General features: G+C 38.8%; 1 protein-coding gene across 4 annotated transcripts in view; it reads right to left on the bottom strand.

Moving 5' to 3' along the window:
* The window catches only part of ANO3 (anoctamin 3), a 247,467-nt gene that overhangs the window by 201,540 nt on the left and 19,805 nt on the right, over positions 1 to 26,122 (bottom strand). For 2 of the 4 annotated variants that reach the window (XM_038180718.2, XM_038180723.2), the window contains exon 3: positions 5,062 to 6,154. The exons of the other annotated variants lie outside the window; for them this stretch is intronic. In XM_038180718.2, coding sequence (XP_038036646.1) covers positions 5,062 to 5,215 — 154 coding nt within the window. In that variant the 5' untranslated portion in view covers positions 5,216 to 6,154. The remainder of the gene's footprint in view (positions 1 to 5,061; positions 6,155 to 26,122) is intronic. 4 annotated transcript variants of the gene reach the window in all.

Genomic DNA, 26,122 nt, shown 5'->3' with positions numbered 1-26,122 from the left:
GATATCAAGGGAAAAAAAAAATCACACTCCTTGACCTCTTACTGTGTAAGAAGAAATGTGAGAAAGTATAAAATAGCACCTAAGCTTTGTGTAATCATTTGTTACAATTGTTGATTTTACAAATGTTTGCATAGTTTCAAAAAATTGGGTTAGTGGAAGTGTTTCAAACTCTGATTCCACAACAGGCTGCAGCTTCATCCAGAATTTATTTTAATATACAGACCTTCAATTGCACTGCAACTATTAGACATGGTTTCCCATGTTTGGTGTATTTTCAATTGTTTTTCCTGTGTGTTTTTACATCTGCAGGAAACTACACCTTACTTATCCAGTTCTCTGGACATTGCACTGCAAACAAAGCACTTATCAGAATTTAAAAAAAAGGAAGGAGAAAATTTGATTCAGAAACTAAAACTTGGTAAACTGTAGAAATAGGAAATGCTAGTTTAGGAGGATTCTTCTGATGATCCAGTGGAGATGGAAACATTTTGTCAAGCATAGTTAAGCAGGATTTATGTTCACATCGGGCTTTGCAATCAGAAGAAACTCATATATAACATGTAGGTTTTGGATATTTCATATTGTTGAACTACTAAATATTTCAATTTGTAAAAGGAAATGCTCCATTTACAAGACAGGGATCTACCACTCTGCCTTCTACTTTCAGCTGATATCATAAATAATATGACTTCATTCTTATGAGGTGAGACTACAATTTGTCCACTTTGAGCTCTTCTGATGCAGTGGTATAGCAAGCTGTCTAGACAGGTTACTTAGAGGGCTGTTATGTACAGGGATGATAAAGAGCACTCAGTTCAGTCTGCTAGTCCCACCTATAACCATTTCAGAAATGAAAAGAGGGGTTGGTAGTTGCAGGGAAGTTTGCTCATTTAGCACTGCTTTATTAACTCCCAAAGGCTATTCAGTCTTCTAGCTTTGCTGAAATACACACAGTTGTTATAGTGTATGCACACCTATAACATCGATGGTCCTGGCTGCCCAACTGGTAACTACTGAAAGCATTTACTGATTTCTAACTTTTCTACCCACTAACTCACATTTTCCTTTCCTTGAGCATCCTATTATGCTGTTGCCACAAAAACCATTCAATGCATTTTGCAGGAATATATCCTTCAGTATTCAAGAGTAACTCGTGTCAGTCACTACGATTTGGATACCTGGTTTTGATCCTTTGATGTCTGCATTAAGTATCTAGGGGATTGCCAACACAAACAGGCCAACCATGGAAGTAACTTATATAAAATTGCATTTTTATCGTAATGTGAGGTGTGTTCCCCTAAACACTCATCAGTAGGAGGATCACAGAAAATGAAGTTTGTTCCCAGCCTGGATGTTTCATTCCTTCTTAAGTCAATAGTTCTGACGGAAGTCAAAGAGTCCAAGCCGTGTCATTTAGAACATTTCTCATTTCACGAGGGTCTGAGGGCTGTACTCTGACCCCACTTATGCTTATGTGCTGATATTTAATAAAAATATTTATTCATGAGAAAGCTATACAAAAAACACATTCTGGCACATATTAGAAGGTAAGTCAAGAAATGCTTGAGAATGTTTTTTGTCTTGCAGTCATAAAACAAAAATCAGTAGATAAGGCCGTTATTGTAGGTTGCATGTTTCCAGTCACTTCCGCAGTAGTGAAATGAAACAGAATAGCACCTATCAGTGATAAGGTTTAAGCCTGAACAAATATTTACAGTTGGAGTAGAGGCTGGCTTTGCTTCTTGTGAGAACTCTGAACTGCAAATACAAAAGGTCTAGATCAAAGATCTAGTTCTGTGTTTCTTTTACTTAAATAACCTTCTGGTGCCCATTGGTCAAGACAAATTGCTCTATCTGCAACATAGGCCTTCACGTTATCTCATGTTATCATGTGTTAATAATAACGTTCTTTGAAGTTTTTTTTTTTTAACAAGGTATTTACATTAAAAAAATCACTTTATTTTCTTAAGGATTGCTTGGTCTCTTTAAAAACCATCAGCTTCAACATTATCATGTGTTTGCAGGATGTCTGCTTCATTCAAGCTTTCACTCAGAGTTCAGCTGACCTTAGTGCCATGGCAATCAGTTGACATTGGCCTTTCACTTGGTCAACTAAGCATTTTGTTAAAGAAGGTCAGTTCAAAATTCTGTCTTTTGAAACAGTCTTGATATTACACTATTAGTCATCAAACCATCAAGATGGTCCATGTGGAAAAATCAGAACACACGAAGGTTGACAACACTGTCCCTCACATTCTAGGGTATTACTTTAGAATATATTGACATTACTGACATACTCGCAGATCCCAAATAAATATGCCTCGAAATTGGTACCTGCATCAGTGATGAAGACAGTGGTATACAGAAAATCAGCTTATATATATTTTTTTATTTAAGAAGAGTTGCATAGGAAAACAATTGAACATTTATATCCCATTGATAAGGGTTTGGTTAAACCAGGAACAAAAAACAAAGTTAAGAAGTTTGTGTCCAGTAACTCTGAATAAACATCAGGCCTTCTAATGACAATTCCATTTCCTGTTTATATAACATTACACTATTTCAGGATACTACTTCATCAGACAATTCATTTTTCTGCATTAGCACTGCTGAGTGCCATGTTTATAATTAAACAACTGGCACGCTACAGGAGAAGGCTTTCTCTGAAGTGACCGTATTTCTATATTGAATTCTGTTTTGTACATAAGTCACGACACAAGTGTGATAAATTACTTTTCAAGAACAACTCAATGCATGTGAGCAGAAGAAAAATATTCTAATGCTTCTTCTAGGTTTACACTGAGTTCTAATGTTTTATACTTTATGCTATCATTTGTTGGTGCTTGGTATGATTTTAGAACAGTTCTTTAAATCCTTTTCAAAAATACTTCATTTCTTAAAAACCATCAAGACTAAGTGAAAGATTTGGAATCCTTAGAGAGTAGAATACTGTGGCACACAGGAGCCAGCACCAGAAAAACCAGGTGCAACACCCTGAGGTATGATGCATGTTGACATCTTGGAAGATTTCTGATATTATTGTCACTGCCTGACAAAAATGTTTCTTGCTTCCATTGCTTAAAGGTTTCATTTTGCCTGTGAGACAGCACTACTAAGAAACAGATGGTTCTTGAAGAAATCAGATTCATTTTAATACAAGCAAAAGCTTTTTTTTTTTTTAATAACTATAGGTGATCAAGAAGTTCCTTTAGGAAATGACATGTGGAATCCGAATGGAAGTTGGCCACTTTCATTCAGATTTCTGCCAACCCAATGCAAGACTGAACTACGGATGACTTGCTTGCTTCAAACACTGGCAAAGTATATCAAGGAAAAGCTCCAAAGAAAGAGAAACTGCATTAGCACTCCATTCCATGGACCACAACCATTCATCCAAATCAGAAATATGAAGCATCAGCATACCTCATTCTTCTCATGATACAAAAACAAAAAAACCCCTAACGCATAGAAAAGGCATTTATGCAGGATGATCATATCACGCCAGCCCAAGTATATCATTTGCAACAAATAATTCCAATAAGTAATTCTTCCAAAAAGTATCTTATTTTGAGCATAAGACTCCCACAAGGTGGTTTTATTTTTTCCCCCTCTCTCCTGCAAATGTGTTACCATCCCACTAAAAATACACTACTTAAGCTGAAGAGTCATTTTTTAATTGATTGACAAGATAGGCTAGAACAGATTACTTGGACTTTCTGGTAATATAGCAAAGCGCATCACCTACTGCAGGCACAAGTACCTTAATGACAGTTTGGGGTAGGAGAGGTAATTTTTAAGTTACAGTGCAGGATCCCAGGGAACAGACAAATGCAATTCCTGAACTTGCAAAGACCTGTTTCCATAAAATCCCCAGATTGCACAAGCATTTCTACTATGAAAAAAGCAACATAAGAAATACAGTCAAGTTGTAAAAAAAAAAAATAAAATAAAACAGTTTCTAGTAAGGAAAGCACAATATATTTTGTCTTGCAAGAGAACAGATAGCATGGCATTTGTGTCCATTTTCAAGTGCAAGAACTGAATTTAAGGACCAGCTGTTCCAGAAGTTCTTCAGAGTTGAAAATGTCAAAGTTATATCCATATTCACCTACTTGAGCTGAAGAGAAGTTGCAGTCTTCCAGATCTTGCAGGTTATCCTGTTATAGGACATGTGTCATATATTCAGATATTGCCTATTTCTCTTGCTTACATTTTGTTCCATTGATCATATAAGCATGGAAATAAAAACTGATTATTCCTCAGGAGCAGTGCAAGTCCAAATACATGTAGTCCACAAGATACTAGTCATTCTTACACAGGATTCCCTAAATATATTTCCATTCAATGCTTTAGTAGGCATTAAAGACTTACATGAGATTACATTGATCAACCGTGGTTCTGTTAGAAAAAGACAGCCACATTCTGTACGTTTTTGTAATTGAATTTTTAGAGAAACTCAAGTTTCAAGACACTTAGTTAATTGACATTTTTTTTTGGGGGGGGGAGTTGTTCTAGCTCTATCAGCTAGAGTAGCTATATATAGCTATTTTAACACCTGCCCCAAAATAAAAGCTATAGATGAGTAACAATGGTCATGGAAGAGCCTTATAGCATGCACATTTTCCACTTCACAAGCCCTGATGTGATAAAGCCAGAGGAAAGCAAAAGAGGAGGCACAGCACAAGCACCAGAGGGCACACCTCAGGTACACACTGCACCAAGCATAACGCCAGCCAGCACAGCTCCTTGGGCTGCTCTGATTTGCATTTAGATTAGAACCATGTTAGCACCCACATACAGATTGCCATCCAGGTAACACAAGGTAACAGCCTCTTGGGCTCTTCTAGCAGTACCTTGTATGCTGGAGCACTCAGATGATGCTGAAAAGTGTTTGCTTGCATGTGTGTTCCACCCTTTATCTTAAGTAAAAACAACTTCAGATTGCATACATGTGACAGCAAAGACTGCCGCGTAGCTCATCTGGTCTTATAGTTCACTCACATGTTACAGGAGTCAATGAACACAGAGCTGAGGAAACAGTTTATATAAAGGCAGGCTTACCAGCTGGTGCAGAACGCGAGTAGTGAAGTTGAAAACCATGATAATCGGCACATAAATCACTCAATTTGCCTTCCTTAAAGTCTGACTTGGAATCCTCTCTGCTCTCAATTTCATCTGAAGAAAATTTATCCAGTTCAATTAATACTTCTGACATTGTGAAACAGTGTAACTCAATAAAAACCAAAGTCAATAAAAGAACAAAACACCTTAACTTCAGCTTATTTGCCTTCTGGGGAAAAAATAACTTCCTATCATAAAAATATTACCCCAAGCTGTAATAGTGCAAAACGCTTTTAACTTCCTTAATGACTGAGAAACTCCATTTCCATGAAGCTGTCCTTCCAGCTCTGCGGCATTTGCTAAATATTGCAGCTCTTCTTTAAGGTAGAAAAATACTTCTTTAACAAGTTCTCTTCTCGGAGTGACAATAATATTATAACATTCCAGTAGAGCTGGTACAAAAATAGAAAGGCTAAGTGGAGACATCTGTATCTCCGCTAAGTTCTGGACTAACTTTAAGAGTCTAATTCCCATTTTGTTACCCACTGGTCCGGCTGGGAGGGGCTAAGCAGTACCAATGAACACAAGTGCATCCCGCACGCCAGCCTGGCAGCTGCACGAGGAAGCTGCTTCTTCCACAGCTCGGTTTCCTGGGTGAGCGCTCAGGTCTGTGTCCATGATGCACGCAGCAAGACGTAGGCACACCACACACTCCATCAGTCCTTGAAAACAAGCAACGAACAGCTCTTGGTTCCTCCGCTCCATGTTTTTAAGGCTTGATTATACCAAGTTCCTTCTTAGGAAAACCACTAGTAGTAACGTTAAGCAAACCAGCTCAGTCCTGGAAGCTTTCTCTGCACTTCTGCCCAAGCTGCGATACCAATAAACCCCGGCAGAACTCCCGAGACCCGATCCGCTCCTCTCCCCTCGTTCCAGCCTCTGCCCCGGCAGCTGGAGACACCACTAAGCAGTGCCGAGGGAGGCACCCGCTGGTGGCAGGGGAAACTGCACGGCTCCAAGTTTCCCTGCAGGACGGCAGAGCTGCTACAGCAGGAGTCGTAATTCCTCCAAGTGCGCCACACGCGAGTTTGTGCTAGGGAAAAAAATAATCAAGCCTGACCTACGGATCAATCAAGGCACCTACGGATGATGCATCAGGTATTAGCTGCTTATCACTTGCTTACCTTGTTTGCTAGCAGTAAATGCAGAAACATCTATGTGGCCACACAGTTTGTAGGAAAAAGTCTCTTAAATGGTACCAAGGGGACAAATCCCAAATCTGTTAACTCAAGTTGATAGAGAGGAACTGCCAGGGCAACCCCAGCTAACATGAGCCTCGTTTCAAACCAAGCCTTTGGCAGTTACCTCTCCAATCCCCGTGCTGACTGGGAGCAGGTAGAGCTCCCCTGTGCCTGTGTGGGAAACGTACCCTCCAGCAGCACCCACCTGTCAACCAAGGAAACCCCAAACATCCCAGTGGGACAGTTCTCCAACTTAAGGGAACTTGCAAGAGGAGATTGTCTAGGTGACTTACAGTCAAAGCAGGAAACCCAGGTGTGGAACAAGGCCATTGCTACTAACAGAAACAGTCAAGTGGCACTGAAAAAACAATTTCAGTCACAGGGGAGGTTTTCCAAGAGGCCAGAAATAATTTGAAGCAGTTCTTTCATTTCACTTCAATTAATGCACATCAGGAGTGGGGAAAAAAAGACAGCCTGGTCAAAGAATCACAGCACTTCCCCAAACTTTAGAAATGGTTATGTAACAGGGAAAACAAGCAAGCCAATGTTACATAGTTTGGAAGGCAATTCCAGCACAACTCATGCCAAGAAAGGCAGAAGAGCAGAACTGACATACAACAGTGTTAATAGAACCTTATTTCAGTTTTTAATTACATCAAGTCTGGTTATACTGCTATTGATAGCTGAAGAAACATGATGGTATTCTAAAACCATCTTCCCCCAGTCGAAAATGCTGGCTGTTAGTGACACATTTTCCTGTGCTTAGCTGGGTATCTGTGATTTTTCCCAGCATATGCAAACAAATTGACTTCCTGTTCAAATTTGTATCTGATGTTTTAGGTTTCTCCAGAGGCACTGAACTCAGTGTAGCTTACTGTAAAAATGAAGCATCTGATTATTATGTTTCTATTATGTTTTCTACATAGCTACTGTGTAACTCTGAATATGCAAATCACTTTAAGGCATGTTAAATCTTTAGCAGTATGACCATTTTTCATTTGTATAATTTTTTTCCTTTATGTTACGTGTTTATGTATATCATATGCTAACAGTAGGCAGTGCTTCTCATTTTTTCATCAATTTAGAGATTCCCCAAACTGGTTTATCATTTATGCATTACAGGGTGTGTATAAAAACCCTGGAATACAATTTAACTGTGCTAACAGGTAATGATCATTTTACAGTGGTAGAATATGACAGCATATTGATCATGACTATTTACTTTTCATTTATCTACTGAAAGCAGTTACCTAGTGCTGAAATTTGATAAAACCTACTCTTCTTTTCCCTGTGGCCCACGGAAGGCCAGAACAGCAGCAGATACCTATAGACATTTCCATGTTAGTAAAGCAAAACAGATGTGAAGGACCTAACACTGCACCTGCTTTGGCAGTGCAGAGCTGAGCCAGCCTGTGAGCAGCTCAAGTCCTGTATGGTATGGCGTCTACGGCATCTCTCCCTTGGCATCCTCATTCCTCTTTCAACACCAACAGTAGAAGTCAGCAAAACCAGAAGCCTGGTCTATTTTAACACTACTTCTATTGGTCAAGAGGTTTATAGTAACAAAGAGGAAAAACACTATCCAATTGTCCCTTCTGGCAAGGTATTAGAACAAAATCTTAGCAACTAGCATAGGAACAAACCATTTTCAAAACCTTAAGTGCCTAAAGGTGCTCATATTAGGCACTTAACTGAACAATCTAAAGCACCAAAACATGCTGTTCCTCTAAAGTCTCAAAACAATTTGACTCTTTTAAAGTTGCTCTATGAAGATATACTCTAATGCATCCGGTCAAACATATACATACTGGCAAGTTATTTACAGTAGTCTCATGGTTCTCATGCTTTGTCAGTAGAGCATCAAAATTTGCAGGTTTTGGAATGTTAAAGTAGGGTTTATACCACTAGCAGTGTTTTAGAGATAATAGAAATTTAATGATCACAAACCATTCAGATATTATGACCTAAAACTCAAGTCATGCCGAACCAAGTTATGAATACTTGTCCCTTAAAGACTACAAATAAGAGAATGTCAAGACAATTGTCTCATTTGTGAAAAAAACTCTTAATTCAAGAGAAGTACATGTTTATACAGTAGTGAAGATACATTGACACAATTCTCCATTAGTCCAAGGTTTCAGTGCTTAGGCCTTCATTTAATTGAAGATCCGAGCTTAATGCCCTCAGCTTGGACAGAGCTGTGCCTATTCCCAGAGACTGCTCTGTTCGAGTGTCAGTGGGGAATCCATGTGTTAATTTGAACCTCTTGTCATACCCATTTGAACCACAGATAAACCAGACGTTCAAAACAGAGGAAATTAGTTCTCACCTTCGTAGAACAAGGCTAAACTGCACTGGAATTATATTATTTCAATCACAGTAGATAAGAGTATTTGTTTATATTACAAGGCTAGCATCCTCCAAGCACTGAGAATATGGGAAGTAATCTAGAGGTGGCTGTGCAGCATCTGCTTAGAAGTGCACTATCTTTGTTTGAATACATATCCAGAGGTGTTTGGCATCTCAACTCTCACATAATAGTTTTTAGCCTGACTATATTGTTCAACAAGCCAACTGTAGTCTAACAGCAATTGGCAAGGACTTTGCAGTGAGGACATAAACTTGATAGATATCAATGGACAAAAAAAAAAAAAAGCAGAGGCTTCAGTGCACTTCAAGGAAAAAAAATGCATCTGGCTGCATGTTTCTCAGATAAACCAAACAGCATGGAAGAGAAGCAGTAAGATAAGCATTGATTAATCAGTTGAATTAATTTGTCTTATTCCTGGATGTTTGTTAACACAACCTCAAACTGTGAGAAGGCACAAAAGGAAGAAAATAGAACTAGTTCTGAAACAACATCTAAACAGGTCCAATATAAAACCACCTCATTTCTATTACGAATAGCTACAATCCTTATTGAGGGTTTTGGTCACAGACAACCCACCACATCAACAGCCAGAAAGAACTCAACAGAAAAGGCATACAACAGAAAAAGCAGCTGACCCAAAATATCTTTGCACAGAAGCTCTCCTAAGATGTTAAGATGTTAAGTCACATCTTAACATTGATGATTTCAAAAATAACGGTGTTGCAATATCTGTACCAGAGACAGCTTCAATGCATAAAGAACTTCATTTATACCTAAAAAAAGAATTATGTTTTACCTAATACATAAAGAGACCATAAATACAGCATGCTGTAATGAACCAGAGCAGTTTTTAAATAGCAAAAAAGTTTATACTACCATAGCACATGTTTAACATTATCTTATCAATTAATTCACGAGCCGTTTAGATTTCCACAGAACTGGTTATTTACATTGTAAGAAGAGGTAAGGAAGAAAACTCCATCTGTCTTCTGTTAACAAACCCAGGAATACCTCAGACTGTCTGCTAAATCAATTGAGGCACTATTTGAATTTGATTATTTTACTGTATCATCTTTATCTTTTTTGAGCTGGTAGAAAAATGAACCAATTCTGGCTACACTCTGCTGATGAATTAACACATTTGAATGTTTTGCAAATAGCTTTGCCTTCAATATTGAATAATCCATCTTAAAAGCATAGTTTTCTACTTCCCATTTTCTTATTTATGGTTGTTGGGAGGCAATATTTAATTATGAATTAACTATCCCATAAAAATTTCAAATTCCCTTTTGAGTTTACTGCAATTCTTTGTTTTAAAAGCATTACTGCATGATTCAATGAAGAACTATCCTAAAATAGGTCACCATCATCTCCCCAGGGAAGAAAGAACAAAATTAAGTAGCCAGACAGCACACTGTCATCACCTAACTTTACCAATTATAATAGGAAAATAAATTGGGGAATACCATTAAAGGCAGACATGCACTTAATGAACTACAGTCCAAAAACCCGAAGGCTATTTAATCTTAGCACTTCTTAGTTGTAGAAATACGTTATCTAAATTTAATTTAAGCCGAACTTCTCAATATATACTTGCTGACAAGACATATACAAAATGCATCGAGAACATACTCTGTCATTCAAATGCAAGAAGATCATTTATATTGCTGAGTCATTAAAAACCTGTTTTGTCTTGAGCAAAATGCTCATACTTATTTTGCTCCTAGATAATGTTAATACATTTCCAATTACATTTGATTTTGATTTTTAGCATGCTGAACACAGTCAGTAAAACATATCACAAAATGGATCATTCCTGTTTGTGAGCAACAGTGACAGTTGCAATCAGTTTATGTTACAGTATTACCAATAAGAAAACAGTACTTGGAAGTTTGCATTAATTTACTTTCGAAGTAAAGAAATGTGAAGGGAGACCACTAACAAAGATCTGCTGATAACAGCAAGCTAAAACCAGGTTGACCTATTACACATTACTGATATTCATCTAGTAACTACTTTTCAGCATTCGTTGTAATATCAGATAGTTACTAGGATAAGAGACCATTCCCATAACGCACTACAAACCTTATGCTTTGTCACACAAAGACCTTTTGCAGTTGCTAACAAAATGTTCACATGGTTGAAGCAATGTGTGATTTCCACTAAGGTGTTGCTTGTAGCCTAAAGAGAAGACCAAAATACCAACAGCAAAGAGATAAATGAAACAAAGATCAGCTCCTGGTGGCAAAGTTCAAAACCGAAACATGCTCTAGTTACAAAGCAATTACTCCTCAAATCTTCTCCACAATGCTTGACAAACTTCCTAAAGGCCTTCATGTATTTTTCTAGTTATATGCTAGTTTTACACAGGTTCCAGCAAAGACAAAATCGAAAGCTATGCATTACGTTTAGTAACTTCAGCTCAATAATTTTAGATATCAATTGCGGAATTCAAATTTCATTTAAGATATTAATGGGTGCAACAGAATGCTCTGTACAACTGTTTACTGTTTCCAGTAAGACCTCACAAACAAAGCAAGACATCAAGAATATTGTTTCTACCTTATTTATAACCAAAATAGGAACTATGAAAGTATTTTTTCATACTTTTAAGACCCATACAGACAAGCATATATTCATTTGGTTTCAGAAACATTTAGTTTTATGGAAGATTTATTTCCATGACAAAACAGAGCTGCCTAGGTTCACAAAACTCTAGAATGATAGCTGGTTAAGGAACTTAACATATTAAGCATAACATACTAAGTACTCCCTAAGCAGCAGGAAATTAAACAGTCCTCAAACATTCTCTTACTGCTTACTTAAAAATAAGATTTTGTAAAATGCAATAATATTTCCTTACAGACAATGGATGTTACTCAAAGCACTAAGTCATTCAACTGTTTATTTCATATCTGCATTTTTTGAAGTTGGATTTGCATTTACCATCAGATTACCGAAGTTGTTTCTTGAAAAATTCACATGTACAGTCTTTGAGATGCACACTATTTCCTCAGTGCCAGGCAGCCACTTTGAGCATGCTTAGCCTATGAATGATAGACTTGCTCAATGAATTAATTTCAAGTAGACACTAGGTGTCTGACTTGCTTCATGATAGTACATGCTTGTTGTTGAACAGAAAGGTAATGGGAAATATCAGAGCAATTTAACCAGAGACAAACCATTCCCCTCACCCCCCCCCCCAATCTGGCCTTATCTTTTAGTAACAGGAAGGCCTACTGTCTGTACATCTGAAATTTGGGGGGAAACAAAGGACGTGATTTTGTGGCTCAGCTCTTTGTATTGCTGGTTGCAGTTCACTGTCTATAGAGAACATACCACTAGCCAAAAGTAAATGTCAGAGTCAGGTCTGGCATTTCAGTGATGTTCTCACAAGTCCCAACATGTAGAAATAAAATTTTCCTGTATTCCCCCCCAACCCACAGCAGTTGTGTTCAGAAACCTATAACAATGTCAACAATTGTTTCCTTGGTCCCTTCCTCTCAATCCCTGATCCTATCCACCTGTGCTGTTAAAATTCTTCTGTAAATCAAAGTACATAAAAACAATGTAACTGTTTCCCTACCAGTAGGTTCCTGTTCAGAGAAAGGGTGGAACAACTACTTATTTTACTGAATACAGTACTATTCCATAATTCCACCAAAACATCAGGGCTTGTTTAGAGGAAAGAACAATTCCTTCAGTACCTCCTAGAAATTACCTCTTCATTACTAGGGAAAAAACACTGATTCTAACTAACCTTTTGGCTGGAGTTCTGTGATTTCAGACTTAAAAGGGGTGACTGCATTACAAGTTCTGCTGTGGAAGAAACCTCTGATAAGGTAATTCATGCATTCAATTACACTAGGATAGCAAGAATCATGTGCACAGACTGCTTAAGAATCAAAAAAAAGTGTTTCAACACCGTTTGGTCAAACACCTGACAAGTACAGAAACAGCTGAATTATTTTTGAAAATTTTGTGAGCTCTCAAGCTCTGATGTTCCCCAATAATCTGTGGATTTCAGTTTTCAAAAACTGTTGTATGACAAACTCTCTGAATTGAACACATCCTACATCACTGATATAACAAAACCTGAGGTCAAGAGCTGCTTTGCAGAACTGCTTGCAGCGAACTCACTGTGGACAGTTTTATACCAAATGTTGGAAAATTTGTTCCCTTGTAACTTACAGAACTGCAACGGCTGTCACATGCATTGCCTGCCTGCAGCCTCCTGTATTTCCATTGAGAAGAGGGTACAAGCAGGGGTAAGGAACATGACTGGAGCATGCACATGCACAACAAACAAGCCTGTGCAGCAGCTCCAGAGCCCATGGAGCTGCAGGATCAGCATCACATTTTCTCCAGAAAAGGACTGAGGGACCTGCATGTCCCTACATTCCACTATGCTGGATGTTTTCTCCCTGCCAGCATATGATACCCTAGCAGGCGCTTTGGACAGACAGCTAGAGGTGCTCTGTTTCATATAAAAGCCTTTGGATATATTAAAAGCCTTAGAAAAACTGCCACACCTAATTACTTATTTCTTCTTTCCCAAACACTCTTTTTAAACACCAACCTCAAAAATTACAATATAGCTCTCTTGAAGTTAAAGTGAAAATGAACATAATCCCATTTCAACACTACCATAGCACACACAGATTCTCTGAAGTCTGTTCAACAGAATCTTCATTTCAACATTATAGTAAGGCCTCTAGTTTTAGTGAGCATCCCTTGAACTGCTGACAGATCTAACACTGCAAAAAGATGAGTCCAGATCCTTCCATTTGCACTCATCTAATAGAATACTATACACGTAATTCTGTAGAAGGGGATATTAATATCAATTACAGTGGAAAGGTGAACCAACAATTGAAGGTATGCTCCAATAACAAAATCACTGTTCTGATTGCTCCCTACAGAATGATGCTTTTTTGCCGTGTGCTCTAAGGAAGCTAAGTTTTCTCACCTTAGAACGTATCTTGGATACAAGCAAACCCAAGCAATACAATACACAGATTTAATACTTGAGTCTACCTGTGATTTTTAAATAAAGGGAACAGAAGATAAATTCTAAAGACATTCAAGTCTTCAGAAGATGAGGACCAACATGAAGACTTCAGGAAGCAAAAATACACCTACAAACAGTGCAAATCCTCTTTGTCAACATCAGTGATGGGTACCGAATGCTTTTCTAGCCCAAGACAAAGACCTAATGAAGAAGAAAAAATAGAAAAGGTTATAAATGAAAAAAATTGTGCTGATGTTAGGGTTAGTTCTTTTGCATGAGAAAGGAAGAAGCTTTCAGGAACAGGATCTAATAGCTTGGGAGAGAAGGAATCAAAACAAGCCTAACTACTTGAAGTCTTCTCATATTTACTGAAAGCTGCCCAAGGCGCTTTGTATAAGCTTAGCAGACCTAGCTGACTTTCCTTCAGTGATAACAGCCTGCAGGGCTATCATGGACTTGAAATAGGAAGATTTCAAAATCCTGTCCAATGTGTAAGGAGCATGCATTTCAGCTTCAGAAATGACTGATTCTTAAGTGGCTCCCAAGGGGATCATTTTTACTACTGAAAATTCTGTTTCAGAGCTACATCTTTACCTCTGCAGTCAAGCAAGTGCAAACTGGAGTTTGACAAGTTAGTGTTGGCAAACAAGGACAGTACAAATCACTGAGGTCTTCAAACATAGTCCCTGGTGGTCACAGGCAGTGATTCCACCCCCTATTTTCAAAGACAGTGAAAGAATCATTGAGGAACCTTATGATGTGTCATCCTAAGCAGTTCTTCATTCCTGTACGGCAAGAAATCACAAAATTATATAGTGCAAGTGCTACCTAATCCTTTCACAATTTTTTGGAAATAGAGATATTAAATCAATTTTAATTTTCCCAAGACCTTCACCTACTCTGTTCTTTCCATGAAGTTAACTAGTTCCTCCTCTATGCAAGTTGTATTCTGCTTCCACTCCTACCAGGAAAATTGTTCTACTACTTCAAAATCTAAGTAGGACTTCTAAACTACAGAAAGACCAATTTTAGAGTATTTACTCTTGTGGCACTACTTTTGCTTCAGAAAAGGAAAAGAATTAGCTACATTGTATGCACTTAGAGTCGACTTGCAAAACCATCGCCATTAACCCAAGACAAGTTAGTCAGCTTTGTGGGTTTCAGATTTCTTTTCCATAAGATCAGCAGCCTGTTTGGATTCACTCATCTTGGAAAATTTTAGTCAAGTTGTAACACAGGAGTTAGATCTTGTATATCCTCAATCTAGCACTTCCCTAACTGCAACAGAGATATCACTGCTGATCTCTCCCAAGGATTTCAAGTTATTGACTGCAACTTCCTGTTCAACCTGTTTCTTCTAACGTTTGGGATGGTTACCTGTCATCTTCAACTTCAAGATGAATTTCCTGTAGGGAACCACATCAAGTTCTTAAACCACAAGATAGTTTATGTCTAAGAAGAAAAGTTATAGAAAGACCAGTGTAGTTGCTGTTTCCCTTTCAATAACATTGCACTGTGACTTCCTGACCCTTCCTGTTCATTTCCACACAATGACTCCACCTCAAAAAAACCTCTAATTTTCTCACAGCATTCAAGTTCATTGCATCTTCGTTCTCTTCCCCACAGTTTGTAATGCAGTTACAAGGTTACATATTACCAGCCAGAGTACTGCCTCCAGTTTGAGAGATCAACTATGTCACTTTCCCATTTGTGACACTGTTTTTTTTTGACCTTACAGAATTAGTAAGACCTGTTGATATTGTCACAGGGTGGTTACACCTTGAACTGCTACATCACATTTCAGACCTACTTTGCATTGACACTGCAATAACTAGGTTGCCAAAACAAAATTACCTGCTTCTGCTGGACAAGGTAGGCAATGGAACCAGAGCCTGCTGAACATGCTGTCCTAGAATCCCACCCTCTGAGCCTCTGCCCTAAGGCAAGTGTTCTTCTAAATGATGGAAAACAGAAGGACCAGCAACACAGCTGCTGCTTGAGAAGAATATTTTCTATCATTTGCACTTAGTATTTTCACTGATCTGCAGTAACATACACCTCTGCTCACTTGCAGTAACCCTTAGCCTTTAATTTGTATCAGGCTAGCAAACTCCTGTTTTTTCATACAACTGAAACTCGCAGAAGTGTTGGAGTGTAAGAGCTAGCGGTCATATCTTCTTTGCTTCCCTTACAAGGTAAAACAGACCTGGACAGGACACAATCTGCTACTGCTCAAACACCTTCTCCCCTACCTCTGAGAAATTTACATTAACAACTTATTTCCCCCAAAATACAGCAAGAGCCAGGAATTCAGTGAAAAATTTGAGCTATGAACATTTAGAAACCATTTGCATTTTCAGATCTTAGTTTTCTATGCAGAAGTATTCAATTAGTATAGTTTCTGCAACTTCATATATTTTGAACATGTTATGAAAGATTCAGTGCATGATTTCCCTTCGAGAGTAAAAAATTAAGGAAAATCTTGTAACAAACATTTGTATTCAAATATGCGTGTTATGCCTGTCTAAGCTCTACTCTGCCTTCCTTTCAATTGTAAAGAGAAAGGTGTTTGTACATTTGAAGATACGAAGTAAGAACTTCATTGGTATTTGCAAATCCAAAATATTCCTTCAAATTGACAATATTTCTAAAAAGTTCTGCTAAAGAATGTTCATTTTGGGGGTTTATTCTTGCTCTAGCCTATGTTGTCTTCTTGTGTAAGGAGATTCTGGAGCACATCTGTGTCTACAGGAGCTTGGATATCAGCTTCCACTGCAGAATGCCAACCATCTTCAAGGGAGTTGAAGAATTCCTTGAGAACTCCACACTGTTTAGTCCCCAGAAGAAAGATCAAGTCAGCTTGCAGAGTTTTCACAATCCAAAAGGACCTTAATTGCTGAGATACAGAAGTCACATGGAAAATTAAGGTAGATCTAAATCCAAAGTTGGCAGTTTTTTTAACTAGACTTTAAAGCTATTAAAGCTACATTGTAGACTATGTGCAGCTTTTAATTTCTACTTAAGGATCTGTTTCAATTTATCATATTTTTTTTCTGCTTTTAAAGCTTTATCATTTAATCCTTGGTTTACAAACATCTTCAGCTATCTGTTGCCATAAGCCCTTCCAGACTGCTTACAATTTTCAATAAGAAGTCTGAGAGGTTTCACATAAAAATGTTGGAGGGCATAATTCCATCTCTGAAATTTCTACTTAGTAGTTAATAGTTCCAACAAGTTTAATAACTTGTTACTTATGACTTCTTCCCATCTGTAGAAGTCGCTATTTTACATGAAAACTGTAAACAGTGTTTCTAATAACGCTGAAACACCCTGACTGATGCTAATGGAAAAAGATTACTGGTAACAGAAATCCTTATTGTCTATGCAGCCACTAACATTTCATAGTACTGATTACTGTGCTGTCACCTACTAGAGGCCCAGAAGTTTGCCTCTAGCATTTAGTAAGCACATTTTGTCCAAGTGTCTGATCACTAAGTTTTTCCCTTCATTCCACACAAAAACCTCATTTCCTCATTAAAAACACTTTGTTTTTGAAGCTGTCAAGTTACACTTATACACAGAGGAAAAGTATAAACCCAGAGACAAAATGAATACATATATGCGCAAACACATTGTACAGATGTAATAGAAAAGAACACATTAAGGATTGCTCAAATCCCTTTCTGGCTTCGCATAATGGTGCATCATAAATCCACACCAGCTACTCATTTAAATTAACTCCCACATTTTATCTGGGAGCTACATAGAAAATTGAAAGCCCTTAGTTTTACTTTATAAAACTAGAACTAAGTGAATGTCAAGTTGTATATATGTAGTTTGATACTCAGATGAAGATATTTCTTACAGAAAAGTAAGTCATTTCCACTGCTTTCTAGTCCTTTGGGGATGGGATGAGTTTTTTTTTTTTTATTTGCATGTGAACAGTTTCATTTTGCCTGTATCTTTCCCCAGTATAATATAAGCACAAAACCCAGGAAAAATGACTTCTAGTTTACATTATTCATTTGTGTTTGACGTGGACCAAAAAGGCTTACTTAGCATACTGAAATGCAAGGTTTTCAACCTTCTCTCTTTCTATATACTCATATCTCAAATATTCAGTGAAGATTTTGGTTTCAGAAGGTTCTCATCTCAGCCTCTCATTCACCCTGACCCCATTTTTTTTTTTTCCTATCACCTCTCCTTTCCTCATTATAATTATGCCCATTACAAAACTTCCCGTGGTAAAAAGAAAGAAACACCATTTATGGTTATTAGACTTCAAATGCTAGTTTTTTCATGAGTTCTTCAATAAAAATCAGTCTGAAAGTACTTCCAGAGGTTCTATGAGATCACATATTGCACTAGACATTTGCTTAATAGAAGTCTTTGATCATGTTGTATTACACATCACTATTTTCAGAACTTGGGCATTACAGATGTACTGTGAGACAAACATTTCATTGAAACTACTTAGATAAAAAGAGGAACAGCAAAACATTTTTCTTAAAAACCTACGTTGTAAAATAAATGTTGCTTTGCTGAAAACCTGAATTCTTTTTGCCAAGTACTGTTTATTAGTCTCGGTTATATTTACTACGGTACCTGCAATGCTCTTAGGCACAGATTTCCTGTGCAGAATATTTTTAGGCCTTGACAGTTTTGCACCAAGATGGCACCAGTGCACTTCAAAACTGAACACGTGGTCTTTACTAAAGAATAGTTTCAGCAAGAATATCAGTATCTACTTTAGAGAGTACATGGAATTTGAGCAAGAGCTATCATTTTTGCGAATTTATCGTTACATTCCCAGTCCTGGAACGGCTTGGGTTGGAAGGGAACCTTGAAGCTCACCTGGTTTCTCATCTCCTGCCATAGGCAGTGACACCACCCACTCTGTCAAGTTGCTCAGGGCCTCATCTAAACTGGTCTTGAAAACCTCCAGGGATGGGGCATCTGCAACCTCCCCAGTTGTCCTAACAGATCTCTCAAGATTTGAGAACAGGTCCGACCTGAATATGGAGTATAGATCTCAAATTTCCTAAGATAAAAAAGATGCTGTTTCATAATTCTGAATAGACACAGCACTTTGTATTACTAATTATTCTGTATCATGGGGTTTTGGAATTATACAATCTAAGGAAAATTATACAGTGTTAAACCTTGCCAAGGAAGGGAGGGGAAAGTACAAGACTTTTGTTGGACTTTTCAGTCATAGGAAGCACTCTGTGTGAACACTTCAAACAGCAAATGCCTGCAGAAAACAATGCCATCATCCCAGCACATGCTTCTTCTCACATATCCTCTTCAGCACTGAAGCAAGCTGCAGCACTGACATCACCTTGCCCAACCCTCCCATCATCTTCAATTCAGCTGGGGCAAGACAGCTCTTGGAAATTTCCTCCTTGTCCTGGACTTTCACCTCTTCACAGAAATTTAATTTCAAGGGCCCTCTGGAAATCATCTAGCCTACATGCACACACAAGCCTGTTCACCCAGAACAGCCTGTCCAGGACTATGCCCAAACAGCTGGAGATACAGATTCTCTAAGCTTTATGGTTAAGTGTTTTTAATTTATTTTTTTTCCTCCAGTCTTGCTGTGGTGTAAATGCCTGAAGTAACTAGGAAAATAAAGCTAACATTCACACTTTTAAGGAAAAGGTACAGCATTGAAGAGGCTTTCAGGGTAGGGCATAACTGCATTACCTGAGCGTTCCCTAGGCTCCCAACCTTAGATGCTATCGCGCTGGGGAAACTTGGTGTGCTAGCTCTAAGGAACACCACGGAGCGTGGAGTGGAGTGGAGACACCACGGCTAGGCTCTGTAATCAGGTGGGGCCTCGATTGTTCTTGTGCACAAAGCTGCACTTTTTGCCACCCTAAGCCAAAGACCTGTCATGTTTTGACAAATGCTGTACCCTAGTGTACTTTTTGCTCATTATAATATCATTATAATACCAAAACACACCTCCATCCCAAAAGCTACCCGCCTCCAAGGTGCGACCACCCCTCACTGAGCATGCGCTCTGAATTTCTCGGAGCCTATTACTTTAAATGGAGACGGGAAAACTTTACACCAATCATAACTAAGATATGCTTGACTAGAGCCACTCAAGCTCCACCTAAAAGATAGAAAATAATATAAATTGGCCCAAGAGAGAGGGGATGTTAGGGAAGATACCATCATCAGGGGAGATACCATCCCAAGGACATACAACATCCTTAGGACCTCCTGACTCCTGGGATCAGTCGACGGGCTGAGCCTCTCTTCCCCCCCCATTGGGACGCCTTTGGGTGAGATCTGAATATTTGCTTATAAATCTCTATAGAGTCTTTGATCCTTTTAACGCGTTTATTTCTAGGCTGCGCACCTGTAACACCTAGAACCCACACCTAGAACCCACACCTAGAACCCACACCTAGAACCCACACCTAGAACCCACACCTAGAACCCACACCTAGAACCCACACCTAGAACCCACACCTAGAACCCACACCTAGAACCCACACCTAGAACCCACACCTAGAACCCACACCTAGAACCCACACCTAGAACCCACACCTAGAACCCACACCTAGAACCCACACCTAGAACCCACACCTAGAACCCACACCTAGAACCCACACCTAGAACCCACACCTAGAACCCACACCTAGAACCCACACCTAGAACCCACACCTAGAACCCACACCTAGAACCCACACCTAGAACCCACACCTAGAACCCACACCTAGAACCCACACCTAGAACCCACACCTAGAACCCACACCTAGAACCCACACCTAGAACCCACACCTAGAACCCACACCTAGAACCCACACCTAGAACCCACACCTAGAACCCACACCTAGAACCCACACCTAGAACCCACACCTAGAACCCACACCTAGAACCCACACCTAGAACCCACACCTAGAACCCACACCTAGAACCCACACCTAGAACCCACACCTAGAACCCACACCTAGAACCCACACCTAGAACCCACACCTAGAACCCACACCTAGAACCCACACCTAGAACCCACACCTAGAACCCACACCTAGAACCCACACCTAGAACCCACACCTAGAACCCCTGTAACACCTGTGTATTTCATGCATACTAGCTTGCTTTTGCAGATAGTCACTATCACCGGCAATCCAAAAGAACCTGATTATCTGTTGCTGTAATAAACCATACTTGATTGCATTGTGATAGCTCTCATTAATGCAACTAGGGTGAGGGTGGTTATCCGTGATAGTTCAGTGTTCTGAATCTAACCAGACCCCCAGACGGTTAATGCATTGTTGGTGAATGTCTGAACGGACCCCCAGGTGGTTAATACGTTTTTGGTGAATGTCCGAACGGACCCCCAGTTTTGGTGAATGTCCGACTGGTTCAGTACTCTGAATCCAACCGGGCCCGTAACGGTTAATCAGCTACACCCCTTTAATGCGACACTTGCCACAGTGATCCAAGCCATAAACAAACAATGCCAGTTATTCACAGATTGAGCCATTAAGCTACATATTTGTAAGGAACTGTACAACTTTTCAATGTTACTCTCATAACACTATTTGGTACCAACAAACATACCAACTTGAATAGCAAGCACTCTATGCATGGGACTGCCATACTGCAGCAGAACAAAGTTATTTGAGCCATGGGAGTCATTTGTTCCATTACACACTTGAAGCTGAATATAATTACCTCATAAATAACTAAAATGAACCAAGCAGCAACAACAGGCCTGAGAGCAAAATGGGTGTTGTATAAAATGTTGGTTTTGAATATAGAATTTGAAGGAGGTAGCTTTCTTTTAGCACATTAGTCCATCCTGGTGGCATTTCGCACAATTCACAGTGAACATCCTGCCCATGCTCCTTCTTTTAAGAAGAACTTGTTATTAAAAAAAACCAAAACAACACATTTCTGGCTTATGGAAATGCTGCCTTCTTTCAGGTTTCCCTAAAAACAGCTCATTTATGGTTTATTAAATGTAATGTGTTTTGCATGAGACAGTTCCTAATGCTCATGAATGTGGATATTTGCTACAACACTATAATTCTTCATAAAACAGTCTCTACATTTTGCTTTCTTGATTAAAAATGAAATGTTTTGACCCATGGAATTGATTTCCTCCTCACAACAGTAAAAAAAAGCAGTAATATAACCGCAACATGAAACAAGGCTTCTGCTTTTGTACTAAATTCTTTTTAATCTACTGTAAAACAAGCATCTCTAGAGGAAAACATAAGTACACAAATAATATTCCTGCAAATTCATCTTAGTGTTTTCTCTCCATAACTACTGCTGAACCCACATAACCACCTTCAGGTGCAAGACCTGCATGCTTCTATGCAGTCATGACAGATACTGAAGCTGGAAGTTTGTGACAGAAAGCACAAAGCAAGGTAATTGGTTTTAGTTGAACATTTAATTGATTTTTTAAGTATTGTGTGCAACAATCACTACTGTGACTGTCAGATCCAAGTCGAACCCCTTCATATAGGTGCCCAGAAAGGAACAGGAGCAGTTTTAAAAACCCAGTACAACTGCTGTATGTTGAATGCTGTAGTGTCTCAGTGAAGCTGTAGATGACAGGATACAGATTTCAACTCAATGCCGTTATTTTCTGGTACTAGGGAAAAAATAGACACTTGCTAGCAGCAGTTACAAGATGAAAAATATGGTCAAAGGCACAAAGAAAAGAGATAAATCAAGTCTTTTAAGAAGTAGAAGAAACCAGAAACACTCAAACAAGTGACAGTCTTCAGTTGTGTGAAAATGTTAAGCATACAACAAGCACCAGGAGCAGTAGCAACTTATCACATCATGCAACTTCGAGTGCAGACAGTCACTTGCAACCCAATACAAGTATCTTACAACTTACAGTATTTTAGGATTTTTATCTGATTAACCCTCATTCAGCATGAAAAAGTAAACCAAGTATTAGCAACTTTAACAACACGGATGGCTATTTAACAACTCCTTGGCTTCCAGTTGCTTGCAAGAGTCATATTGCTCTGGATTTTTGACATATCACACATGCTGAGAAAAACACTGTGCAACTGCCTAATAACACTGTGACCATCAGATTCAACATTGTTGTCTGAAACTTGTTTCAATAAGGCTCAGTACTTAGATATTCCAGCCTAAAACATTTTTCCTTTATTTTTCTATTATTAACAAGAAATAAAAAACTTGTTTCTCCCCTAAGCATTTTTTGCAAAATATTGTGGTTGGTTCCTTTTGAAAGCATCGGTGTCTTTTATAATTATAACCCATCAACATCTGTAAGCACTCAGAAGGCCATGTTTAAGAGTTTTTGTACAAATCCTGTAAACAAGCATTCATTTATGTATTGCTTTCTTTTGAATACTTGATGAAAGAAACAACCAAATGTTGCATTTGTGCCTTGAGTTATAATTAAGCACTAAAGAAATTGGGAGATGTTAGCACAGTCCAAATCTTAAACCACTCCTACTTCATTATTTATCTGATGTTCTCAAAAGCCAATGAACACCTTCCCTCTAAACTTGGATTACTGTAGCAAGCTTTGAATAATAATTTTACTTAGGAGCTTTTTTTGTAAATCTATTTCTAATCATGTGTTGCTTACACTGAAAGGAGCTGGTGATTAGCTATAGGGATTTCAAGCTTCTGCCAGCACTTTTAGAGTCAATTTCTACTCTTCCATCCAATTCAGCTATCAGATCACTGACCCATAGTTAATCATACTTGGAATTTAATATCTTCCTAAGTTCTTTTGTTTAGTTCCCTTAGAAGGCACGTTACTTGAGACTGGAAAAACGGTGAAGAAAACTGTGCCTGACATACTCAGAAGCCATGCAAATCACTTGATCTGACACTACTCAAAGCTGTAGCTCTCAGCACATTTTCAGAGGGGATGTTAGCATGCAATTTGTTTAAGAAAACACAGATTCCAGGCTGTTCCTTGATCTGTAAGGCAAATCTCTTTCCCGAAGCATAATGAATTGCTCTTTACACCTGTTTTGCACACAGGATTGACATCTTGAGTCAAGAAATTTCAAGTACAAACTGTAGTGACAAACTGGGATTACACTCAGATGTCTGAGGCTTCCTTCTGCATCAGTGCAAGCATCAAGAGAAGATAATCCTGTGACGGCTTTCTTAAAAGAGTATTCAGCATACAACATCTTGCAGTAAATCATGAAAGTGAACACAGGGAGGTGTTCCGGCAGTCAGTCTTGAGCTTGGTATTTGAGAGGAACTCTGCACAATATTTGCATTATTTACTACAGTCCCTAGGAATTACAGAGCTGTAGGCTGAGGGGCACAGCCCTATAGGCTGTATTGTTTTTGTTAATTAACAACCTGTATTTGCACAACCCTTGTCCCAAGGGAAAATTTCAAAGGTTAAGCTTCCAAGGGCTTGAGATGGTCTACGCCATCCAGAAAATACATGGGTAATACAATGAATATTAGAGCATGTACTTGGCTCTAGCACATAGAGCCAAGCCCAGGTTTACACCCAACTCCCTAGGGATGCTCAGAGTTCATCCCTCATCCCACCCCAAGCAGGAAATCCCTTGTGCTTTTGGTAGCTGCGTAGCTGTGGCTTCACAGTTCTGGGGAACCTTTCTCTGAACATGCTTTATGTGAAGCTCTCAAAAATTTTACTATTTCATTAAATCTTTCCTATTTTTAAGAAATGTAAATCCTAACAAAAGGAAGAAATAATACAACCATGACACCCAGCCTTTTATTACACACACGAAAATGTAAGGACAGTTGACAGACTACATCAGTAGCAAGCACATATCACATCCAAGTGTGGCAGTAAGTTCATAGCAGCATCAGAAAACAAAGTGGAAAGCAAGTTACTTTTTCCTTGTTCTGGAGAAGTTTTCACCTTTCACCATTTTCCCCTAGGTAACATGCACATGAGAAACATCTGTGTGTATGTGGAAGAAAAGTTTACAGAAAAGTTGTAAAAAGGAACATCACGTGGAAAACCGTACACAAATTACTCCTGCATTAAACCTTCTTGTTAAAGCAAACCATTTCTTTTTTGAAACCTGAAAAAAGAAAGCTAGGAACAAAGTTCCTGAGGGGTTTCCATACACTGGCATTTTAATACCTGTTTTTGTGCTCTAGAGTGTAGTTACTAAGATTAAAGCCTAGCATGTTGATTTTCACAAGAGTTGTATTTATGCTGTTGTCACTGCTGAGGAACTTTCACTGGAGCTTATGCATTAAAGCAAATATCTAATTAAGTGAATAGCTTCTAATTACAAGCTCATATCATGGCCTGCATATGCAACCTGAAAACCAAGGATAAAATAGTGCTTCAGAAAAAGTAAAAAGCCATCTCACAGCAGAAGCAAAGGAGAAGCAAAGCAGCTCTCCAGTAGCAAAAAGGTGACCAGAGCATCTGGCTGGCTGAGAGCTTGCCCTCTCAGGTCCTTGTTTCACCTGGGATATTACTACCACCAGGCTGAACAAGGAAACTGCAAGCAGCATCATCCACTTGTCCATATCCTTTTCCACTTCAGGTAGGACCACCAACTCTGAGCTGCAAACAGAGACCATGAGCTCATTGTGGTAAACCAGCAAGGTGAGCAGCCTGGAAAGCAGTTTCCATGACCAAAATCTGACATGGAGGTGAACAGGAAAAATGAGGGAGGAAAGCATGGGAAAAACAACATTTGGATTGAGCAAAGCTGGGTAGCAGTGACCCGGATTATGCAATTAACATGAAGATTAATTCATAGGCAGAAGTACTCCAAAAAGGTTACAAGACTGTGCTAAAAACACTTTCTCCTCCCTCCCTCCTGCCCTTAACAGCAACTACCATAACATCATCTTAGTCCTTCAATCCATCTGAGAGATGCTGTTGGTTTTTGATTTTTCATGATGGCTGAATCAATGGGATGTAATTTTATAACAGAAAATTACGTGTTTCAATATCTAACATAACTATTATCATTTATGTAACAATTGACTGACGGGAACATATTTAGTCTGTTTGCAGCTCAGCAGATGCACCACTGAACTCAGCAAAAATCACAAGAGGAGGATAAAGCACCTTCCTCTTTAGGAAGAGTAAAGCATAGTAGCCATCTTCTACCAACTGTAGAACAAAGCTTTTTTTTTTTTTTTTTATTTTAAGGAGACAGCTTTTTAGTTCTAATATTAACATTTGACTCAGTCCTCCCCTGCTTTCTACCTCCCTATGATGCCTCCCAAAATTAACTTGAATGTAAACTTTTCAAAAGAGCACAGGGCATAAAGGTTAAAGAGGAGAAAGGAAAAAACCAAAGGAACCAGAGCAATACATCTGCCAGAGATGTACAGCCTATGAGATGTCTTCATATAACCAACACTTAATGAAAGCAACTGCTAAACTCCCCCGCCGCCCCCCCAGCCAGATTAAGGGATAGAAGGTGGAAAGCACAACTGATTTTAAAA

Source organism: Anas platyrhynchos, chromosome 5, assembly GCF_047663525.1.
Source record: "Anas platyrhynchos isolate ZD024472 breed Pekin duck chromosome 5, IASCAAS_PekinDuck_T2T, whole genome shotgun sequence".
NCBI classification, from domain to species: Eukaryota; Metazoa; Chordata; class Aves; order Anseriformes; family Anatidae; genus Anas; species Anas platyrhynchos.
Note: the sequence above shows the minus strand (reverse complement) of the source record. Positions and strands in the feature narration are given on the sequence as shown.